Here is a 23,266-nt window from a genome sequence, read left to right on the forward strand (position 1 = left end):
CAGTTCTATCACATTAGGCAGACTTATGATCTTATTATTGTCTTTATTTGGAGAGTAAGTGTGATATAAGGAGATACACTGGGCGTCAAGTTCACAAATGGTGAGCTTGTTATGATTAAGTCTGATTGTCAATTTGACAGGGTTGAGGTGCCTGGGGATAGGTAAAGTACACTTCCAGGTGTGTCTGTGAGGACATGGCTAAAGAAGACTGAAACGTGGGGCAGCAACTGAGGGGAAAGGCTCACCTCAAATGTGGGCAATGCTGCCCAATGGGCTGAGGACTCAGATGAAATACAAGTGGAAGAAGAGAATGCCAGCCAGCAAGCACAAACTCCATTCATCTTCAGCAAGCACCGCTATTGCTGTGTGGATTCACATCATTGATTCCCAGGGAAACCCCAGGCCTTGAACCTGGGACTGAATCATTGTCTCGCTCACTCTGAGGCTACCAGTTTCTTTTTTTTTTTTTTTTTTTTTTTTTTTTTTGGTTTTTCGAGACAGGGTTTCTCTGTGTAGCTTTGCACCTTTCCTGGAACTCACTTGGTAGCCCAGGCTGGCCTCGAACTCACAGAGATCCTCCTGCCTCTGCCTCCCGAGTGCTGGGATTAAAGGCGTGCGCCACCACCGCCCGGCCAGTTTCTTATACTGTGCCGCAGGTACTAGGTTCTCAGGCTCTTCATTGTGCAGATAGCTATTTTTGGATGACCTAGCCTCCAATTGTGTAAGATAACCCAATAAATGCCCTTTTATAATTTAATATATAAACACATATGCACATTTACCTATGATTATACAGGCAGATATAACTTTCTATTGTTTCTGTTCCTCCAAAAGCAATAGAATACAAATACAGCCACCATGCCTGACCTATGATACTTCCCTTTTGTTTTGTTTTTGAAAGAGTCTCATAATGTAGCTGTTGATCGCCTAGAATTCTCTATGTAAACCAAGCTGGCCTCTAACTCAAAAGATTTGCCTGTCTCTGCCTCCCCATTGCTGGGATTAAAAAGTGAGCAACCACTCTGGCTGATGTTTCTTTTAAGACCTAAATTAATATTGTTCTACTAATATTTAACTCTAGGATAGTAACATGAACAAGACATTTCATTAGTCTGATTGTCTTTCCATTTGTAGAAAGGGAAAATGTTACTTACATTATTAGGTCTTCTATGAATAGGAAGCATAGGGGGCTGGAGATGGCTCAGTAGTTAAGTATCAAGAGCTACTGAGAGATGCCCTCTCAGGGTTCAGATAGAAGGCTTCTGCCAGTGAAAGGTTCAAGGGATCTAAGGGTGAAAGAATCTCTCAATCCATGCTTCTTCATGCCAGCTTCTTTATTAATCCTCTGTGCTGCAAAGTTTTTCGGTTTATATAAACACGCAAAACAAAGGCAGTTTCCTGGTAATCACAAAGTTACAGAGCTAGAATTTTTTCTCAGGAACAAGAAGCAGATAGGAGCTGTCCCGACTGACACAATCAGCATCTTTCTGGCCCAGGGGAGGCATGGCCAGAAAGACGCCTGGGCAACATTAAGAGGCAGTAAAGTTGATTTAGGAGGGTTTACATTTTAAGAAGGGAGAAGGGGAGTTTGTGCATGATACTACATTCCTAGGTTAAAATCCTGAATCAATAAACCAAAGTGAGGGGTGGTGTAGGGAATTAATAGTTTTTAGGGTAGAACTAGAGGTTAGCACTTTCCAAGTTGGCTGCAGGAAAATTTAGGGCACTTGCTCTCCCTAATCAGGACAGACTGGAATCAAATGATCTTGGACATCCCTTTATCTCTGAAGGTCCCAAATGTGATCTAGTGAAAGACTCCCTTCCTGACCATATGTCCTGCCAAATGAGAGATAATCGCAGGGAGTTAGCTTCTAATGTTTGTCTCAGGGAATGGAGCGGAGATTAGGCTGTGGGAACCAAGGTTATTGACTGTCGGACTAGATTCTCTCGCCGAAGGTCCCACAGAGTGGGGAGGAAGTCACCCAGCATATGGGAGAAATTGTGCCCAGTAATTTACACACTGCTGGGTCTTTTTTGGAATGGGTCCCACTCAAAGAGGCGAGAGCTATGGTTTCACAAGAGATTTGCTGTAAGAACAGCTATAATACAAAAGGCAGTACTCTCAGCGCCTTGTGACTGAGTGTCCTCCATCAGAATGCATCAATTCTGGTGGGTTGCTTCTGCTTTATCAGCTGAAATTCTACTGTATAGTCCTGCAGACTGTAGCAGTTAAGAGCACTGGCTTTCTCTTGAAGAGGACCTGGGTTTGGTTCCCAGCAACCACATGGCAGCTCACAACTATCTGTAACTCCAGAGGTTCCAACACTCTTTTCTGCTCCCCTTGGGCACTGCATATTTGCATTAAAAAAAGGAAAGCATATTTAAATACTTAGTATAGTGTCCACATTATATGTACTTACTAACTGTGCGACATCTGAAAAGGGCCTGTGGCACAAGACTCTAATCCCGGTTATTTGGGTGGCTGAAGCAGGGTTGTGAGTTTAAGGCTTGTCTGGGAAACTCAGAATGTCCCAAAATAAAGTAATAAGAAGGCTGGAGCTATATTTAGTGGAAGGGTATTTGCCTAGTATACACAAGGCTCTAGGTTCAATTCCTGGAACCACGATAAATTTTAAAACCGAGAACTGGTGAGATGGCTCAGTGGGTAAAGGTTCTTGCTGCACATGCTTGGCAATCAGAGCTCAAATTCTGGAACCCATGTAAAGGTAGAAGCAGAGACCTGATTCCCCAAAGTTATCTTCTGACCTCCCTACATAGCACCATTGCACTCATGCCCCCTCATTATGGGCAAACACAGGGATACGCGCGCACAAACACACACACACAAGCTTCTTCCTGCTGAGTGCTTTGATTAAAGGCAAGCACTACCACAACTGGCTTAAAAACAAATTCTTCAAATAAAATAAAATAAAAATCTGGGTATGGTGGCTCACATTTGTAATACCAGCACTCAGATAAACTGAGGCAGGAGGACTGCCATGAGGTTCAGGTTAGCTTAGGCTACAGAGTGAGACCTTGTCTCAAAAAAACAAGATAGTCACTTGCAATTTAATGTATATGGAAGATACGGGCGGTGTAACTTTAACACTAGCATTTAGGAAAAAAGGCAAAGGGACTCTGTGAGCTGGAGGTCAGCCTGGTCTACATAATGAAATAACAAAGTGGACCCCTGACCACATGTGCGCACACACACACACACACACACACACACACACACACACACACTCATAAATAAGTAAGTAAATAAAACACAATAGCTTCTCCTATCTCAATTTTTCCTTCCCTTAATCTACTCTCAAATCAGCAAATAAATGGATTCTTTAAAAATTTTTTATGTGTGCATGTATGTATATATAACATATGTATGAGGTACATTTGTGCCATCATGCATCTGTAGTCAGAGAACAACCTTGGGTGTCCTCAACTTCAACCATGTTTTTGAGGTAGGGTCTCTCGTTTTGTTCCTGTGTTGCATAATCCAGACCAGCTGGCCTGTAAATTTCCAGAGGATTCTCCTGTCTCGGCCTCCCACCTCACCATAGGAATGATAGCATTATAGAAATGCACAGTTTTTCCATGAGTTCTGGAACTCAGGTCATAAAACTTATGTAGTTCTTTTACCTACTGAACCATAACCCCAGCCCCCAAATGGATTCTTTAACCCTGCAATGGCTTCATCTGACCACACTATCCCTCTTACTAATCTGTGATTCTCTAAGGCACATTACTGCCTTAGGGCCCTCTGCTTTTTTTTTTTTATAAGCATTATCAATGATCTTTATCATCACTGAACACTTTTAAAAAGAACTATTATATATTCAGTGCAATCTGGGTACATGACTAAAAAACAAGGAAGCAGACTATAGTTGTTCATTCTAAATATTAACTAAGGAATCTTAATATATAATTTTAGAATCTTTTTTTTATAGGTTTTTTGAGACAGTGTTTTTCTGTGTAGCCCTGGCTGCTGTCCTGGAACTCATTCTGTAGACCACACTGGCCTTGAACTCACAGAGAACTGCCTGCCTCTGCCTCCTAAGTGCTGGGACTAAAGGTGTGCACCACTACTGCCTGGCTTCAAAACCATTTTTAAACATTTTGACTGTATGTATGTCTGTGCACCACATCAGTGCAGTGTCCACAGAGGCCAAAAGATGGTGTTGGATCCCATGGAACTGGAGTTATAAGATGGCTGTGCGCTACCATATGGGCACTGGGAATTGAACCCAGGTTCTCTGGAAGAGCAGTCAGTGCTCTTATCTGCTGAGCCATCTCTCCAGATGTTCAAAACCATTTTTAACTGACACATGCAAATTATATATATTTATCATGGATAGCATATTTAGTGTACAAGTATATTGTAGAATTGGCTTAAGTTAATTAACATACCCATTTTCTCAGGTATTTCTTTTTTATTTTTGAGTCAGTGTCTTATGTAGCCCAGACTGGGCTTAAATTTACTATGTAGCTGATGATAACCTTTTACTCCTGATCCTCCTTCCTCTACCTCCACTGTTGGGATTACAGATGTGGGCAACCATGCACAACTAGGTATTTACTTTTTGTGGTGAAACACTTAAAACCTACTTTCTTATCAACTTCCAAAATATGCTATCTTGTTATAACTGAATACTAGCCTGTACAAAAGAGCTCTAGGACTTATTTCATACTAACTGAAAGTTTCAATCTTTTGCCCAACATCTGTCAACCTCCATCTTCTTACCCCTTACTAACCACATTCTACTAGACTGTGTCTTCAAGGTCTAGAAACACAATTTTTAATAAAAAAATTTTTTTTGAGACAGGGTTTCTCTGTGTAACAGCACTGGCTGTCCTTGCACTCTCTTTGTAGACTAGGCTGGCCTTGAACTCACAGAGATCCACCTGCTTCTGCCTCCCTGAGTGCTGGGATTAAAGGTGTGTGCCACCACTGCCCAGCTACAAAATTCTAACATTTTGTGAAAAGGAATCATACTTTTTTGAGAGAGAGATAGGGTCTCTTCTCTATGTAGCTCTGGCTGTCCTGGTTCTATAGACCAGGCTGGTCTTGAACTCACAGAGATCCATATGCCTCCGCGTTCTGAGTGCTGAGATTAAAGGTGTATACTACCATGCCCAGATGATTTTTATTTTTTACGTATATGGGTATTTTACCAGCATGTATGTCTGTGTATTTTATGCATGCAGTGCCTGTGGAGGCCAGAAGAGACGTAAGATTCCCTGGAACTGGAGTTGTAGAAGGTTGCTAGCTGTCATGTTGGTGCTAGGAATCAAACCTGGCTCCTCTGAGAGATTAGCAAATGTTCTTAACCACTGAGCCACCTTTCTAGCTCTGGTTGTTGTTTTTAGATAATGTCTTGCTATGGAGCACAGGTTGGCATTGAATTCTTTCTTTTTTTGGTGGTGGTGGGGTAGAGTCTCTCTGAGTAGCCTCAGCTGTCCTGGAACTCACCCAGGCTGGCCCCGAACTCACAGAGATCTGCCTGCCTTTGCCTCCCAAGTGCTGGAATCACTTCATTTTTAGAGGGGGTCTGAAGTGGCCCAGGCTGGTTTCTCAACTGACTACTTAACTGAGAATGTCCTTGAACTCCTGATCCTCCTGCTCCCACTTCCCAAGTACTGGTATTACAGGTGTGTGCCACTATGCTTGGCTGGCTCTGAGTTCTCCATCATCCTTTCTCAGTCTCTGGGAATGATGGCATTTCAGGAATATGCTACCGTGTCTGGCAAGAAAAAAAATGTATAGAATAAAACCTTAATATAAATCTTAAGGCATATCAGTCTTAATTTTTTTTTTAAGACAGGGTTCACTATGTGGCCCTGAGTGCTCTGTAAGTCTTTGTGTAGACCAGGCTGGCCCTGAGTGCTCTGGAAGTTTTTTTTTTTAAAAGATTTATTTATTTATTATGCATACAGTGTTCTGTTTGCATGCATCCCTGCAGGCCAGAAGAGGGAGCCAGGTATCATTACAGATGGTTGTGAGCCACCATATGGTTGCTGGGAATTGAACTCAGGACCTCTGGAAGAACAGCCAGTGTTCTTAACCTCTGAGCCATCTCTCCAGCCCCGCTCTGGAAGTTTTTATGTGAACCAGGCTGGCCTTGATGTCTGTCTGTTTGCCTCTCTCTCCTAAGTGCTGAGGTTAAGGCATTAGCATCATGCCCAGTAGTATATTGGTTTTTTTTTTGTTTTTTTTTTAATATATATATTTATTTATTACATATACAGTGTTCTGTTTGCATGTGTCCCTGCAGGCCAGAAGAGGGAGCCAGATCTCATTACAGATGGTTGTGAGCCACCATGTGGGTGCTGGGAATTGAACTCAGGACCTCTGGAAGAACAGCCAGTGTTCTTAACCTCTGAGCCATCTCTCCAGCCCTAGTATATTGGTTTTATGAGCAATTCAACCTTATGGTTGAAGTTCAACATTTTTTCAGTTTCTGTTTGCTGAGGTTTCCCCTCCCAAAGCATATTTTCCCCTCTTAACTAGAAAACCCAACTGCATTCTTTTTAGATAACTCAAGCTGTTACTTATCCCTCAAGATGACCATTATAAACACCTGGTTTTGGTGCAAAATAACATAGCAATGGGAGATTGGGATTGCCCATTGAACATGCCCTAGTATTTTTAAGAGTTTTGATCTATATTTGCATTTTAGGAAAAGATAAATAACAACAAAATGAAATTTAAGGTGTATTCTAGAAATGTATTAAGGTTTTAAGATGGGCGTGTAGATCACTCCTTTAATCCCAGCACCTGGCAGGCATATTTTTGAGTTGGAGGCCAGCCTGGTCTTCTATGGAGTTCCAGGACAGCCAGGGCTATTTAGTGAGATATAGTCTCTAAAAATAAATAAATAAATAAAGGATTTTACTGTAGTGATGGATATATATATATATATATATATATATATATATATATATTCTCCAGCATGTATGAAAGCTACAAGGTGTTAGTGTCAAATGCATTATTACAACATTGGTACAGTTTCTACTGTTTATGTATTTGCTTTCTACTACATAAAATGTTTATCACTTAAACTTCTTTCGAACACTCCTCACTTTTTTACAATTAATTTCTGTGAGTCGGGAGTCTTGTTCCATGGGCTAGGCTAGCCTCCGACATCTGGGCTTAGGCATTCCTTCTGTCTGGAACTACAGGTGCCCACCACGGTACAGAGCTTGCTCCACTTATTTTCTACTCTACAGACATGACTTTTCAGGAATAGTTGATTCTTCGTGTAACATTCTTTTTTTCCATTCTAGAATTCTATTATAACGTTTATTACTTTAGAAGCCTTCGTATTCCAGTGCACATACCCAGAAATCGATGCATCAAAGGTTTAATACTACTTTAAGTGTGAGCTTTTTCTTAGGATTTAGACTTTGTACAGAATATTCATACAACTTTATGGTTCTCCTAGCAAACAACTTCAAGATCCATGTGAGGCTTTTAAAAAACTAATTAGCTTTACCTTTATTAGGCGGTATTAACTACTGAGCAAGAAAATCATGCACAGATTCAATGTCTAGCTTCCGAAGCTCCGGGCTGTGACCCTCGCCCCTTCCTCTAGACAGCGAGTGACGGCGCTAGCACAGGAGACACGAGCGCCAACACAACCTACTTTCTCAAGAACCAGCCAGTGCTCACCCGTCAGATTTCAGGTGAGACTTGAAAACACAAGTCCTGTACACTTAGGCTCTTCTTCCCAACCCCACTTTCAAACAAACCACCAACAAACAAAAACAAAACCGTGAAGTGTAATAAACCCCAATCCTTCTCTATCTTCTGCGAAAACCGCCTCTGGGAGGCGTAGAGGGGCTCAGGACCCTGCACCCACCGCGACCGCCTGCGTCCTCCCCAGCCCCGGGGGAGGGCGAGCACAGCTGGGACGCACAGCTCCACACACCGGACCTCACTGCTCGGCTCAGGCTCAGTCTCACGGGGTGCCAGCCGGCCGAGGCCAAGGCGGCGCCCTCCTTCGGCTTCTGGAGTTAGGGTCTCTCAGCGAAGCGCCAGAGCGCCCACAGACTCACCTCACCCAAGGAACGCCTGAGCGGAGCTCCGCGAGCGGAGCTTTCCCACCGGCATGGAGAGGGCGGCACCCAGGGGAGGAGCTTGCGCTCGCCCCGCCTGGTGGAGCGCGCCAGGTGAGCACGCGTGCGCAGTGGGACCGTAAATGACCCCGCCCCCTTCGCCTCGGCCCGCCTTCGTGGGGGCGGGCTCGCGAATGGGCGGGGCCGCGACGAAGTGGGTGGGGGGTGGAGAACGAGCGGCCGTGGACGGCGCCTGCGCGGTGGGCGTGATCCGGGCACTTAGGGCAGGATGAACGCTGCTTTCCAAGATGGCGACGGAGGGAGGAGGGAAGGAGATGAACGAGATTAAGACCCAATTCACCACCCGGGAAGGTCTGTACAAGCTGCTGCCGCACTCGGAGTACAGCCGGCCCAACCGGGTGCCCTTCAACTCGCAGGGATCCAACCCTGTCCGCGTCTCCTTCGTAAACCTCAACGACCAGTCTGGCAACGGCGACCGCCTCTGCTTCAATGTGGGCCGGGAGCTCTACTTCTATATCTACAAGGGGGTCCGCAAGGTACCGACCCGAGCGTCACCGGGGGCACGCCGGCGGTGCGGGCCGAAGCCGGGAGCTGGGCGGTGACAGCGAGGCCGGGGTGACCGGTGGGGGCGGCCGGCGCTGGTACTTTTGAGTGGGCCGGTAACTCCGCTGGGGTACTCCGGAGGAGAAGGGTTCAGGAGTGAGGCGGATGACGGCTGCGGTGCCTCGAAAGGGAGGGGTCTCTGGAACCGGGGCGCGGACAGACCCCGGGAGCAGCTGGCTGCCTCCCCCCGGGTAGGGTCCGTCAGGTTCCGACACTGCCGGGGAGCGGGCCTGCGAGTCCCCGGAAGAGGTGCGGCGGCCGTCTTAGGTGGCCTCGCTTCCCGGGAGGCTCGAGAATCCTGCCCTGGGTGAGAGAACCGGGGCGCGAGGCGCCTTGGAAAGGTCCGTAAGGAGGAACCGGGACAGGGAGGCGGAGGACTTGGAGACTAGGTCAGAAAGGACCTGCTCGGCACGCAGGGCTACTCCACCTGCTGCCGCACTGACACTTCCTAGGAGCCTCTTCTCCTAGTGTCAACACTGTTTCCAGAAACCTTCCCGGGAGTACTGCTGTCATTGTCTCCGCGAGGGAACCTTCTCCTGAAAGATTTTTGAAGAGGGACATTCTGTCCCTTGTAGTATGAGAGGGCTGGGTACTCACGCTTGGGAGGTTGCAGTGATGTTTTCAATAAGCTAAGTTGCTTCAGAGGTGTTCTGTGTGAGTGAGCCTAGATTTATCTTGTCTAACGAGTCAGGCTGTCCCAAACAGGGAGGGATATGCCTTAAATGCTACTTTAAAGTAACCAGCCAAGAACTTAACAGTAATTCTGTGAAGCACGTCGTCGTGTTTTAAAATGTCTCGTTAAAAGCAGCAATTTATTGGCGCTCCCCCCCCCCTTTTGTCATTGGCAATGTAGCTATATGTTCTGAGAATTGCTTGTTTTTAACTTTTGACTGTTGAGTGAGGAAGTGATGTACCCCATAGCACCTCGGACGGAATGTGACAAGGTGATGAAAGATTAACTTATAAATGTTCAGTTAGTGGGAAAATAAATTGTCCATATTGAAAAGTACACACATTACCAAGGTTTAATATAGCCAAAGTCAGTTGGTTTTTCATATTGTGTTATATGGTTATGAGAACAAGGAAGGAGATAATGGTATGCAAATGTAGCGTGTTTTTTCTTTGGCCCAAGGTGAATCTTTGATTTGTGTTTAGTCAGTGTACTACGGTGTTGGAAGGTTTTGAAAATAGCCAGTTGGCTCTTTCCTCTCATTTGGGATTGGGAAAGTGGTTTGTAGTGTAGGAGCTGAAGTTTTAGTGTTACCTTCCAACCTTGTTACTGACTCATGGGTGACCTTGGGTACTTTTGAAACTTTTCCTCCATTTCTTTAACAAGAGAGGGCTGCAGTGCACATTATATATAATTCGTGATACAGTAGCTGTCATGGCCGTTAGAGTCCTGACACACTCAGCAGATGTAAATTAGAGAAGCAAGCATTAAGTGACTATCAAAAGAAGCTGCCATCTCAACATTCCTCCTCCGAATACCACAGTATTCAGATTTTTCTCTGGAAAACATTTTTTTTTTTTTTTGGTTTTTCAAGACAGGGTTTCTCTGTGTAGCTTTACGCCTTTCCTGGAACTCACTTGGTAGCCCAGGCTGGCCTCGAACTCACAGAGATCCGCCTGGCTCTGCCTCCCGAGTGCTGGGATTAAAGGCGTGCGCCACCACCGCCCGGCTCTGGAAAACATTTTAAGACTATGTTATCAAAACAGATTTCAGGAGATGGCTCAGTGGGTAAAAACTTGCACTGCTCTTGCAGAGGACTCCAGTTCAGTTCCCAGAATCCATGTCAGGCTACTCACAACTGCCTGAAACTCCAGCTCCAGGGAATCTGATGCCCTTTTCTGGGTTCTGAGTACTCACTTATAGTGAACGTGCACGCACACGTAATTTAAAAAATAAAATAAATCTTAGAAAAATTGTAATTAGATCCTACTGTGATTGTGTACACCTGCAATCCTAGCACTCAAAGTGTGATTTTTGTAGCCAGCCAGGACTATAGTTATCAAGTTCGAGGCCAGCCTGGGCTACAGTTAGCAAGTTTGAGGCAGATATGGGCTATATAAAACATGGGCTGTATAGTGGGACCCTACCTGAAATAAAACAAAATAAAAGAAAACCAGGTGGGTGTGGTGGCACAAACCTTGACAGGTGGATCTCTGAGTTTAAGGCCAGCCTGGCCTATGTAGAAGTCCAGGCCGGTTAGGGCTACATAATATGAATATCTAATTTATACTCATAATATGAATATTCATAAATATGAATATCTCAAAAAACCAAAACACTCTCCCAATCCAAAACCTGTCAAACAAAAATAATGATGATGTAAAAATACAACATACTTAATTAAAAGTTGAATTCACAGGGGCTGGAAGATTGCTCAGTAGTTAAGAGTACTTGGTGCTCTTCAGAGCCTAGCTTCCACATCAGGCAGCTCACAGCCACGTGTAATCACTGCTCCAGCATATTCAAAGCCTTCTTCAGACCTCTTTGGGCACCTGCATACATGTGGCATTCAGACATTCATGTGTAAGTAAGTAATAAAAAGTTTAAAGAGTGAAACTTACATTAATGATTGCTAGTTCAGGTATTGCTTCCTTTCCCTCATTTTCTGTCTCCCCCCACCCCAGTGTTGATTGTGGACAGAACCCCAGAGCCTCTGGCATATTAGGCAAGTGTTCCCTTGAAGTGTTACACACCCAGTCCTGGAAGGCTTTTTTTCCGATTATTCTCAGGACAAACTTCATCTGGGTCTAGTAGCTCTGGTTTGCATAGTTAAAAAAAAAAAAGACCATTTGTTTAGAAGTATCCTTACAATGGTGTTCTAAGATCTTTTAAAAACTATGCTAAAACATCCTTTAAGACACATCTGAAGCCAGGCAGTGGTGGTGCACACCTTTAATCTCAGCATTCAGGGGCAGAAACAGGCAGATTTCTGTGAGTTTGAGGCCAGGTGGTCTACAAAGCCAGTTCCAGGGGGAAAAAAAATGTCTGAAATACTGCCACATGCCTTTAATCATAGCATTTGGGGGACAGAGGCAGGCCTGGTCTACAAAGTGAGTTCTAGGACAGCCAGGGCTACACAGAGAAACTCTGTCTCAAAAAAAAAAAAAAAGTCAAAAGTTTGAAATACTTAAGTTGCCTTTAACTGGGTGATTTGAGTGCTTTGATACTTTGGTGTGTGTGTGTGTGTGTGTGTGTGTGTGTGTGTGTGTGTGTGTGTAAAATTTTATGTATCTATCTTGTAGATACATTTGTATTTTGTGGCAGATATTTAAACTCTTCTAGCTGTTGCAATTGAAGTTTTTCTTTCCATAACTGAGTTTGTACTTATTGTCATTTCTGAATATAATTGACTTTTTTTGTTTTTTTTTGACAAGGTCTCAAATAGACCAGGCTGGCCTTGAATTTGTCAAGTAGCAGAGGATGATCTTGAACTCCTGATTCTCCTTGCCTTTATCTTTCAAGTTCTAGGAATACAGATGCTATAGGATGGTGACTTTTTTTTTTTTTTGGTTCTGAGTTCTGATTTTAAAATAGAGCTAATAATTTGCCCTGTATAGTGGCTTGGGAGGGTTGAGAATTAGAGGCCACTTTTCACCATATAGTGAGACTCTTTCTCAACATAGCAAGCAAAATAGTTAATAGTCATCTTTAGTTAGGAAGTCAGAATTTACTTTTAGGTTAAGTAGTAAGTAGGTCTTTTACATTTTTGACAGTTGGCCATTTTGATATATTTTTGTTTTCTGTTTTTTTTCTTCAAGGAATATAAAAGGGGTGTGTGTGTGTGTGTGTGTGTGTGTGTGTGTGTGTGTGTGTGTGTGTGTGTGTGTGAGAGAGAGAGAGAGAGAGAGAGAGAGAGAGAGAGAGAGAGAGAGAGAGCACACGAGCTCGAGCGTGAGCGCGCGCAAGCGCTGGGGATCAAACCCAAGGGCCTCATAATACATGTTAGGCAAGAGCTCTGCCACTGAGGCACATCCCGCAGCCCAAGGAATATAAAATTTTACAGGTATTCGAATCACCTAGAAGCCCCAATTTGGATGAGGTTTACAACTAAATTAAACACTTGTGAAATGGGTAGTATTGAACCCAGGGCCTTAATGTATGCTGGGCAAACACTACCACTGAGGTATCTGTTGGCTTTGCCCCCCAAATTATTTTTGAGACAAGATCTTACTGTGTAGCCTAGACTGACCTTGAACTTGTGTTCTGCCTGTGCAGGTTCTGGGATTACAGACATTTCACGAACTAAGTGTATGTGTTCTCTCCCTTCAGAGGAAGCATGGGGTCCTGAGGGACTGAAGTGTTAGGGAAGTAGTCTAACACTGAATGCCTAGAGGTCAGAGTCTAGCACTAGATGGGACTTAGAGTATATGTAATTTCATCTCCCTCAGAAAACCAAGCCTAGAGAGAAGTTATAAACATTTATTAGTGTTTTTCATTATAAGGAAAATGAAGCACATGTGAGCATAAAAAATTGTTTTAGACAAATCATACTTTTTGTTGTTGCTGTTTTCAAGACAGGGTTTCTCTGTATAACAGCCCTGGCTGCCTCTGCCTCCCCAGTGCTGGGATTAAAGGTATGTGCCACCATGCCGGGCCTGACTATCCAAGGATACTATATGTACATATCTTAGGCACTTCAGAATTTAGCCAGTGTTGGGTTGCACATTGTCTGAGTTTTTTCTTTTTTTGGACATAGGGTCTCACTATGTAGCTCTGGCTGGCCTGGAACTTACAGAGAGATCCTGTTGCCTCTGCCTCCTCACCCTCTGGTGTTCGGTTTAACCTTTTAAAGGGCTGTACCACCATGCCACGCCTTCACTGAATCTATATTAGCCTTATGAGGAGATGGAAGCTCCTTCTCACAATTGAGGAAATCCAGAAGGAGATTTTTTATGTGCTGAGATGAAGTTTGTGAATTGGTTTTGCTTAGCTGAAGACAGTATGAACATCAGAATTAGTACTGCTCTAATCATTCAACAAAGATTTGAGTGACTACCATAATACTAGTAATATTGAGCAGGATGCTATGAGAGATGAGAAAGACGCCTCCCATAGAACTTTGAATTACTAGCTTTTAAATATTTTATGACTTATTTTATCATTAAGAAAAAAAGATTGTTTTAGGAAAAAGATGCCAAAGGTGGCTATTTTATTGGACCTGTCCTTTTATTTTATGGAGACTGTTTTTACATGAATGTGAATGGTCTCCATTCACATCTCACTTTGACTATCACTTCCCCCGCAAGTCCTTATGTGAATTCACAGGTTAGGTCAGTCCTCCTTTCCATGTTCTCACAGCACCCTGTGCTTTGCCTGCCTGACATTTTTTCAGTGTGTAATTCCCTGTGAGAATGTCTCTTCTGTAGACAAAGCTTCCTTACAGCGGATTTGGCTTTTCCTGTTCTTTCCTCTTTGCCCACTGCAGTGCTCATCATTGAGGCAGGACCTTTGCTGCTGTATCTCTTGAGTTGAATGACTCAATAAAGCTATGTCTACCCATGCTATACCTTCAAAAGATTTCCAAGAAGCTGGAAAACATCTAAGTTTGGGTCTAAAAGTAACATGGGTAATTTTTAGTAGTTCATATCTTTAAAAAAAATTTCCCAGCACTACCAATAGGTAATAAAGTTTGCTTTCTTAAAATTTCAAGTTAGAGACAGTAAAGTAATAGAAAGTAAACAAATGCTGCAGATAACTTTATTGTTGTTTTTGAGACAGGTCTTACTTTGTAGCCCTGGCAGACCTCCAGGCTCACTATGTAGACCAGGCTGGCCTGGAACTCATAGATCTGTCTACCTTTCCTTCCTCAGTGCTGGTCTAAAAGGTATGTGCCCCCATACCTGGCTTGCAGATTACTTTTTTTGATCTGTTGCTATCAAATCACACTACCTACAAGACTCATGTACTAGGAACAATTGCTTTAAGATTATGGTCTGTGGGGCATGGTGTTGCACTCCTCTAATACTAGCACTTGGAAGGGGAGGCAAGAGGACCAGGATTTCAAGGCCAGCCTTGGATACATAAGACCCTATCTCAAAAAGCCAAACCAAATCAAACCAACTCTATTAGATTTACTCAGCATGCAGATCAAATATCCTTACTCATCCCTTCCCTCTCATTTCAGATCCACACCATGAATGTACTGCTCAGGATGTTATTGATGGGATTCCTATGATACATGGGAATTCAATTTAGATGGTTCTAAGGCCTGGGAGCTCTTAAGGTTGTATGATTCCATACTCAATTTTAAAAGTAAAATAAATTTGTCTTTCCACTGGAGAGATGCTGTTAATATTTTTAGATTCCTTACTTCTTTTTTCTCCGAGACAGGGTTTCTTTATGTAGCCCTGGCCATACCCTTGGCTGTCCTGGAACTCTATCTGTAGACCAGGCTGGCCTTGAACTCAGAGAATCACCTGCCTCTGCCCTCGCCTCCAGAGTGCTGGGATTAAAGGTGTGTGCCACCACAACCTGGCAGTTCGTTGCTTCTTAAGTTTAAATTTGGTGAGGTATTTGCAAAAGCAAGTTGAAAATACTGTGACCTCTAGGTCTCTGTGCTAGTTAAGGTTTATACTTGATATGCTTGAATGAAGTTGGGGCCAAAAGAACCAGCTGACACCATTTCAGGTTTATTAAGGAAAGTGGATGGTGGACCGATTTGGAAGAGGATGAACATTTGTCTTGTTGTTAAAAGCTGCAGGACCACCTGTTGGTGATGTTGGACGACTACGTGCTTTTTATGGAGAGTGAGCTAGATGCCACACACACTCCTCACTGGCTTTAGATACTGGATGGCTTTAGGAGGTCCTATTCAAACCCTTCTGGTCCTTCCTCCTTCCTCTCCCTCCTCTCCCTTCCTGCTCTCCTCTCAGTATTTTTCTTTATCTACATAGGGGATTGAACCTAAGGCCTTGAGCATGCTGGGCAAACATTCTACCACTGAGCTATAAGTCTACCTTTTTTAAGTTTTGGGTTAAAAAAATGTTTTTTAGATTGACTTAACTGTATTGTTTTGCCAGCATATGTGGTTGTGCACTGTGTGTGCTTGGTACCTGTGAAGGGTATCAGATCCTATGGAACTGAAGTTAAGGATGGTTGTGAACCACCATGTGGGTGCTGAGACGTGAACCTGGATCCTCTGCTAGAGCAAGAAGTGCTCTTAACTGATGAGCCAATTCTATAGCCTGTTCCACCGTTTTTGTTTTTTTTTTGTTTTTTTTTTGTAGTTTTTGAGTCACAGTCTTGGTCTTAGTAACTTGTCCAGGCCGGCCTTGCCTCATGCAGCCCAGGAGGCTTTGAACTTTTGTCCTCCTGCCTCAGCCTCCTGAGTAGCTGAGATTTCAGACTTGTGCCACTAGTGTCAGCCCCCTTTGTACTTACATTTATTTGTTTGCTTATTGGGTGTTATATGTGGGCATGTGTGCCAGAGTATGCATGAGGGTGTCAAAGGACAACTTGTAGGAGTTAGTTCTTCTACCTTGTTGCGTTTTGGGAATTGAACCCTGGTCATCAGTCTTGATGCAAATTCCTTACGCACTGAACTGTATTGATGACCCCTCCGTTTGTAATTTTTCTTTTTTTTTTTTTTCAAGACAGGGTTTCTCTGTGTAGCTTTGCGCCTTTCCTGGAGCTCGCTCTGTAGACCAGGCTGGCCTCGAACTCACAAAGATCCACCTGCCTCTGCCTCCCGAGTGCTGGGATTAAAGGCGTGCACCACCACCACCCGGCGTAATTTTTCTTTTAAAGACAGGCTGTTTCTAGGTAGCCCTTGCTGGCCTGAGATGCACTAGTAGACCAGTCTGGCCTTGAATTGAACAGAGATCCACCTGCCTCGGTTTCCCTAGTGTTGGAATTAAGGCAGAGTACCACCACACCTGGCATCCATTTGTAATTTTGTATACTCCTTTCCATTTATAATTTTAAGGAGACTTGTTATATAAGAACTCACTATGTAGACCAGGCTGGCCTCAAACTCACAGAGACCTGCCTCTGCCTCCTGAGTGCTGGTACTAAAGGTGTGCACCACTGCTACCCAGCAAGATTTATTCTTTTTCTGGTGGCAGGAGCTTATTCTCTAGTCCAGGCTAGCCTGAACTCCTTCTCAGGCTCCCACATGCTGGGATTACAGGCATGAGCTATCATGCCTGGATCTACTCTATTTTTTTTTTTTTCTTCCTTGAGACAGGGTTTCTATGTGCAGCCCTGGTTGTCCTGGAACTTGCTCTGTAGACCAGGCTGGCCTTGAACTCAGGATTCACCTGCCTTTCTCTTCTGAATGCCTTGGCTTAATAACTTTTTTTAAATTAAATTTTGTGGTTGTTGTTTGATAGTGCCAAAGGAAGATGAGGGAAGAACATGGGTCTTGCTGTTTAGCCCAGGCTGGCTTAGAGTTCATGGCAATCCTCCCACCCTGACTTCCTGGGTGCTGGGTGGATAGATGTGCACCATCATCACATTTGCCTTACTTTAAGAAATCTTGTATGTAATCTAGTAGGGCACACATTGGATTGCTGAGTGGCTGGAAACCTTTGCTTATTTCCATTAAGAACTGCTTTCTGACTTCTGAAATAGTGATAAGATTTTTTTTTTAACTTTAGAATCTCGCATCCTGAGTGGAAAGCATTGTAGTTATTATTTAAAATAGGAAATACTTACCTCTCTAGAAGGCCGTGCATCTCTTGAATTCAAAGATGAGAGTAGTAACAAATGATCCATGAGTGGATTTGAGCAGCAATAAGAAGCACACAGTGGGCTGGAGAAACGGCTCATTCAGAGAACCCAGGATTGAGTCCCAGCACTCACATGGCAGCTCACAGCCATCTGTGCTCCTGCTCCATGAGTCTGACACAAAAAAATTGAAGATTCACAGAGAGTATGTCTGAAATCAATGAAGCAGTCATAAATGTCATTTTTTTAACATTTATTTTTACCATTTTTAATTATGTGTGTGTGCATGTATGCGCGCGCGTGTGTGCATGTGTGTGTGTATATGTATGTGGCACACGTGCGTGCACATATGGATATGAATGCTAGTAGAGGCCAGAGGCATCCGATTCTTTGGAGCAGGATTATCCATGGAGCTGGAGTTATATAGGTAGCTGTGAGCTGCTTGAGTGGGTGCTGTTGATGGAGCCCAAGTCTTCTGTAAGAGCAGTATACCCTCTTTCACTGCTGTGCCATCTCTCCACCTCCTGAATGCTAGTCTTACTGCAAGTGTTGTGAAGCATGTCTACCAAATATTGTATGCAGTGTGGAGACCAAGTCCTAAGTCCTGCCTTCAAGAAGCTTGTTAATGTAGTTACTGTCTTGGAGTTAATGCTAGTGATGTAGTGGTACTGTGTTAGGAACAGAGCTTGAACAAGAAGAATAACAACAGTGTACTGTTCATTAGCTGGTTTGGCTGTAGAGCTAAAGAAACTTTTAAAATATAGTTAGTAAAGTGCCTGCCATTCAAGCAAGAGGACTTGAGCTTAGATCCCCAGGACCCCAATAAAAGCCAGGCCCAGTAGTGCTGTGCTTGTAGCCCCAGTACTAGGGTGGGAGGGAGAGATGACAAAATAGGCAGATGCCTGAAGCTCATTAGTTCAGCTTGTAGAACCGAAGAGTCTCAGGCTCACTAAGACCCTGCCTCAAAAATAAATAAATAAATGAAGTAGTGAGTGGTGGAGAAAAGACACAAGTGTCAGCCTCTGTCTGCCGTACATGTGCACACGTGCACTGACCAATGAGCACCCTACACACAATTTAAAGAGCGGTATGAAGAGTTTGTATTTGATGTTTTAAAGAGCATATCTTCTTGTTTTTCAGTGAGGTTAATTTGTACAGAATTATGAACTCTGGTCCTATTTGATTATTCAACAGAAGGCATTAAAAAATTAACGGAATTACAGTGTGGTGCTACATTCTTGTGACCCAGCACTGGAGAGGTTGGGCAGGAGGATTAATAGAGTTTGACCCTAGCCTGATCTATAGTGAGACCCTGTCTCAAAAAACACCACCAATAGGGTGGGTCATGGTGGCATGCGCCTTTAATCCCAGTACTCAGGCAGAGGTAGTCAGACAGATCTCTGTGACCTGTCTCTGCCAGCCTGGTTTATGTAGCAAGTTCTGGGTCAGCCAGAGCTACATAGTTAGACCCTGTCTCCAAAAAAATAGAAGTAATGACTCCATCATTAGATGGACATTTTGTCTGTGGTGTTAGTTAGTTTCAGATTGTTTCTCCCTACTTCACTGTCTTCTACCTTTCCTTATGATGGTGGGATGTACTCAACAGCGGATTTTCTTCCCTTTTGTTTTTGTTTTTGTTTTTGTTTTTGTTTTTGTTTTTCGAGACAGGGTTTCTCTATGTAGCCCTGGCTGTCCTGGAACTTTTTCTGTAGACAAGGCTGGCCTCTAATTCACAGATCTGCCTACCTGAGTGCTGGAATTAAAGGCATGTACTACCATCAACTCCTGGCTAACTGAGCTATTTTTACAGTCCCTGTTTTAATACAGTTTTGAGCCACAGTTAACAAGTTTAACTAATTGCCATTCTCCAAGGTTTATATAAGAGGTAAATGATTTATAGTTTAATAGTTAGTGATGAAATTTAACAGACTTTTGAAAACAAGATGAAAACTGAAGTGTGCTACAAAAAAGAGTTGGTGGGCTGATTCATTGGTGGTTTATGAGTTATATACCTGAGTGTTTTGTAACATTAGGTGAGTTTTTGTAATAATAAGTAATAGGAAACCCACTTAGAGGGATGAAATTGGCTTATATCATTGAATATTTGGCTGGAGACCAGATCTATTTGCTACGATTCTCTTGGTTCTGCTTCCCATCAGCCTGCCAGCCTAGCTGCTGTGGCCAAATGCTGGAGAGGTGATAGGCTCTCATCTCTGGACCACATGGGCCAGAGTGAGGTCAGTATTCTGCAGGAGAATGAACAGTTTTTCTAATCAGTCTCTCAGAAGAATAAGATTATTTCTTAGAAGCCTCTGGCAAATCTTTGATTCACTGTCCCAACTTGGATTACTAACCCATTTCTGTTGCTGCTGGAAATACACACCAGTCCAGTTTTGGCTTAGCTGCTCCTTTGGATTATCCAATTCCCTCTTTGCTCTGGAAATCACTCTGGAACTGGGAAATGCTCTATCCAACAAGAAGGTGCTCTACAGACAGATACTGAAGAGGCAACCAAGAGAGACATGAGCTACACCAAGGGTCTTGTGGGGTTTGGGGCCTAGAAGGAATAAACACTTGGGCACAGCCGAGGAGAAAAGATGCACAGAAAAACTGAGCACAGCACCTTGGAGCTGGCACACTGGCCTGCCTGCTTTGCACACCTGTCCTTCATTCCTCTTGCTGTTTGGCTGCGGTAACTCTTGGGCCTCTTCATCTGGTCCTCTGTTTTGTTTTAACCTGTTTCCTCTTTTAGACTAAGGTTTCTTGAGGACAGAAACCATACCTTATTTGTCCATATCCATTAAACTGCCAGTACATAGTAAGCATGTTGTTTTTACTTTTATTTTTAAGTTTTATTTACCTATCTATGTACTCTGAGACAGGATCTCAGTATTTAACCCGGGCTGGCCTCAGACTTGACAGTTCTGGTGGCGCACGCCTTTGATTCCAGCACTCAGGGGTTAAAGGCAGGCTGACCTCTTTGAGTTTGAGGCCAGCCTAGTTTACAGAGTCAATTCTAGGCCAGAGAGGAATACAGAGAGACCCTGTCTCAATAAATAAATAAACAAACAAACAAAGAAAAAAAGAGTTGTTTAAATTATAGTCCTCTAAGGACCCCCTTGAATGAGTCAGGTGATCTTTCCATCCCTTTCAGTGCCCTTCGTGGAGGTAGGCTTGCCAGCCCCTTTCCCATGGGTTGAGAAACATTTAGAAATTAGCCATCCAGCTGGCCTCTTGTACTATTGGACATCTTCTGGTCTAACTCAGGAGGAAGCAGTGTAGTCTGGTGTCCTGAATGCCTGAAGCTCGCTTTGTGTTCCTTATCCTGGAGTCCTGGGAGAAAAGTCCATCCTTGACCTTCTAGAAAAACTACTACTGCCCTGTCACTTCTTTCCTGTTAGTTACAGGAGTTGTATGACTCCTTTCATCCCCTCCCCAATTCAAGTCTAGGTGTTCATGTAGATAGCAAGATTGAGGGCAGTATTATCTTAACTAACTAAAAAATAGTGGCTGTTGTCCTCTGGGCTTCCCATGCCCAAAGTTTTGAGTTTCCACGAGAGCTCAGATGGTGGAGGCAGAGTGGCTTCTCAGAGCCTGAGTAGACCGAGCAGTCCAGTCGCCTCTCCTTGTGCCCCTTAGAAGCTCTCTTCTTAGACTCGCAGTTTTCGTTCTTTCCCGTGGTTCTGCTCTGACTTCTTGGCTGCCTCAGCTTATTGTAGACTTTGTTGCCTCTCTCATGATTGTTCCTTCGATAGTGCCTGTCATCAGATACTGTGATTTCATTTGTACTGTGTGGCCATCGAGCACTGTGGCTACTTGGTTCCGTGACTTCTGTGGCCACCCTATAGTCCCAGTCTACTTCTGGCATGCTCTACTACAGTGATACTCAGGGTCTTACAACATCAGCTGGAACTTTTCAGCTTCAGAATCTGAATTTTTTTTTTTTGGTTTTTCGAGACAGGGTTTCTCTGTGTAGCTTTGCGCCTGTCCTGGAACTCACTTGGTAGCCCAGGCTGGCCTCGAACTCACAGAGATCCGCCTGGCTCTGCCTCCCAAGTGCTGGGATTAAAGGCGTGCGCCACCACCGCCTGGCCAGAATCTGAATTTACATAAAGCCATTACCTTTTAGGTTGATGTTGGCTCCTCAGTGTCAAATTCAATGTGGCACTGGGACTGTTCAACTTCTTGCCACCAAATCCACTGGATACCATTCAACTTCTCAGCAGCATTAGGCACCGTTGTTTATTTACTTACTTACTATCAATCTTACGTTGTTATTTATTTTAGTTTGTTTTTGGTGGGGCATGCTTGTTAGGGAACAATTTGTGAGAGTTGATACTTTCCTTCTATTAGGTGGATCCTAGGGACTGAACTCAGGTCATTAGGCTTGGCTCTAAATGTTCCCCTACCTGTTGAGCAGTCTTACTGAGTGCCTGTTTGTTTGTTTATATATTTACTTTTAAGCCAAGGTCTTGCTGTATAGCTCAGGCTAGCCTTGGACTTTGTATGTAGTCCAGGCTGCCCCTGAACTCTGCCGTCTTGTCTGTCTCAGCTTCCTGAGTAGTGGGTTACAGGTGGGTTTCAACTTGGTTGTCTTAAACTTTAAATTTTTGCTTTACTATTATTGTTGTGGTGTATGTGTGTAGGCACGTGTGCCATATGGAGGTTAGAGGATGATCTTCAGGAATTGGTTCTCTCCTTTCCACTGTGTGGGTTTCTGGTCAGGGACAGCACTCAGGCTTATACAGCAAGCACTGTGACCTGCTGACATCTCCCCCTCCCCCATTTTGACACTTAAATCCTGACTTCACCTTTCTGGCCCATATGTCTCTGGAGGCTTTTCTTGGTTCATTTTCTACTGCCTAGATTTTTTTTTTTTTTTTTTTTTTTTTTTTTTTGGTTTTTCGAGACAGGGTTTCTCTGTGTAGCTTTGCGCCTTTCCTGGAACTCGCTTTGGAGACCAGGCTGGCCTCGAACTCCGCCTGGCTCTGCCTCCCGAGTGCTGGGATTAAAGGCGTGCGCCACCACCGCTCGGCTAGATTTTAACTGTTGGGTTTTCTCAATGACTTAGTCTTAATTCCTTTCTCAATTCTATTATGTTTCTCAGCTGCATTTAAAATCATATTTCCCTCTTGTTCCTGAAATAGTTTGTTTATGCCCTTTTCCCCCCAGGAAAAAGTATTTATTACAGTAAATGAACCCAGTGGGCGTTTCTGTAAGAGCACAAATCAGTTAGGGCAATTAAAACTTAAACTAACATATGCTCCGGCTAAGCCCTGCCTCAGTCCCCTTCAGCTGTAGATCTTCTTTCTTGAGAGTGAGTGGCCTTGCCAGGGTTTTCTCTAGCTCCTCTTACCGTATGCTTTGGGCCGTTGTCTCTAGTCCTAGATGTAGCCGTCTCTGTGTCAAAACTGTCCCTTCCCTTCTGCTCTAGACCTGCTTTGGCGTAGATGGTGCTAGGCCCCATCACTGGCCTGAGCTTTATCCTCCTCAGTCAGATTTAATTTTTCCCCTAACAGATTTACAAGATTGCTTGTTAAATGTTTTGTTTTCAAGTTCAGTGTGGTGGCTCATGCTTGTAATCTCAATACCCAGGAGACAGAGATGAAGATTGCTGCGGGCTAAATGCCAATTTGGACACATAGTGAGACCCTTGCTGACACACACCCACCTACCCACCCAGCTCCTTTTTCTGTTTTATGTATGTTGACGTGTTCTCTTTATTCCTTTAGTTTTCTTTAAGTTTGCGCTCTGTTTTTTTCCCTAGCTTCCTGAATAAAGACATGTTTACTCTTTTCTTGTTTTTAAATGATAGGCTCAGTGTTCCTGTGAACTTTATTGCTTTAGCAGCCTCCCATGTATTAGGTAAGTGGTAACAAGTCTTTGGGATCAGAGTAGCTTGTTATT

The 23,266-nt window shown here is 43.7% G+C and overlaps 1 protein-coding gene across 8 annotated transcripts in view; it reads left to right on the forward strand.

Moving 5' to 3' along the window:
* Positions 1–8,306: 8,306 nt before the first annotated feature.
* The window catches only part of Wdr20 (WD repeat domain 20), a 65,475-nt gene continuing 50,515 nt past the window's right edge, over positions 8,307–23,266 (forward strand). For 5 of the 8 annotated variants that reach the window (XM_052739004.1, XM_052739001.1, XM_052739002.1 and 2 more), the window contains exon 1: positions 8,314–8,615. In XM_052739004.1, the coding sequence (XP_052594964.1) occupies positions 8,367–8,615 (249 nt within the window). In that variant the 5' untranslated portion in view covers positions 8,314–8,366. Of the gene's footprint in view, positions 8,616–23,266 lie in introns of all 8 variants that reach the window. The other 3 variants (XM_052739008.1, XM_052739006.1, XM_052739007.1) reach the window with 3 other exon arrangements.

The sequence above is a fragment of the Peromyscus californicus genome, unplaced genomic scaffold, assembly GCF_007827085.1.
Source record: "Peromyscus californicus insignis strain IS unplaced genomic scaffold, ASM782708v3 Scaffold_15__1_contigs__length_86483966, whole genome shotgun sequence".
NCBI lineage: Eukaryota > Metazoa > Chordata > Mammalia > Rodentia > Cricetidae > Peromyscus > Peromyscus californicus.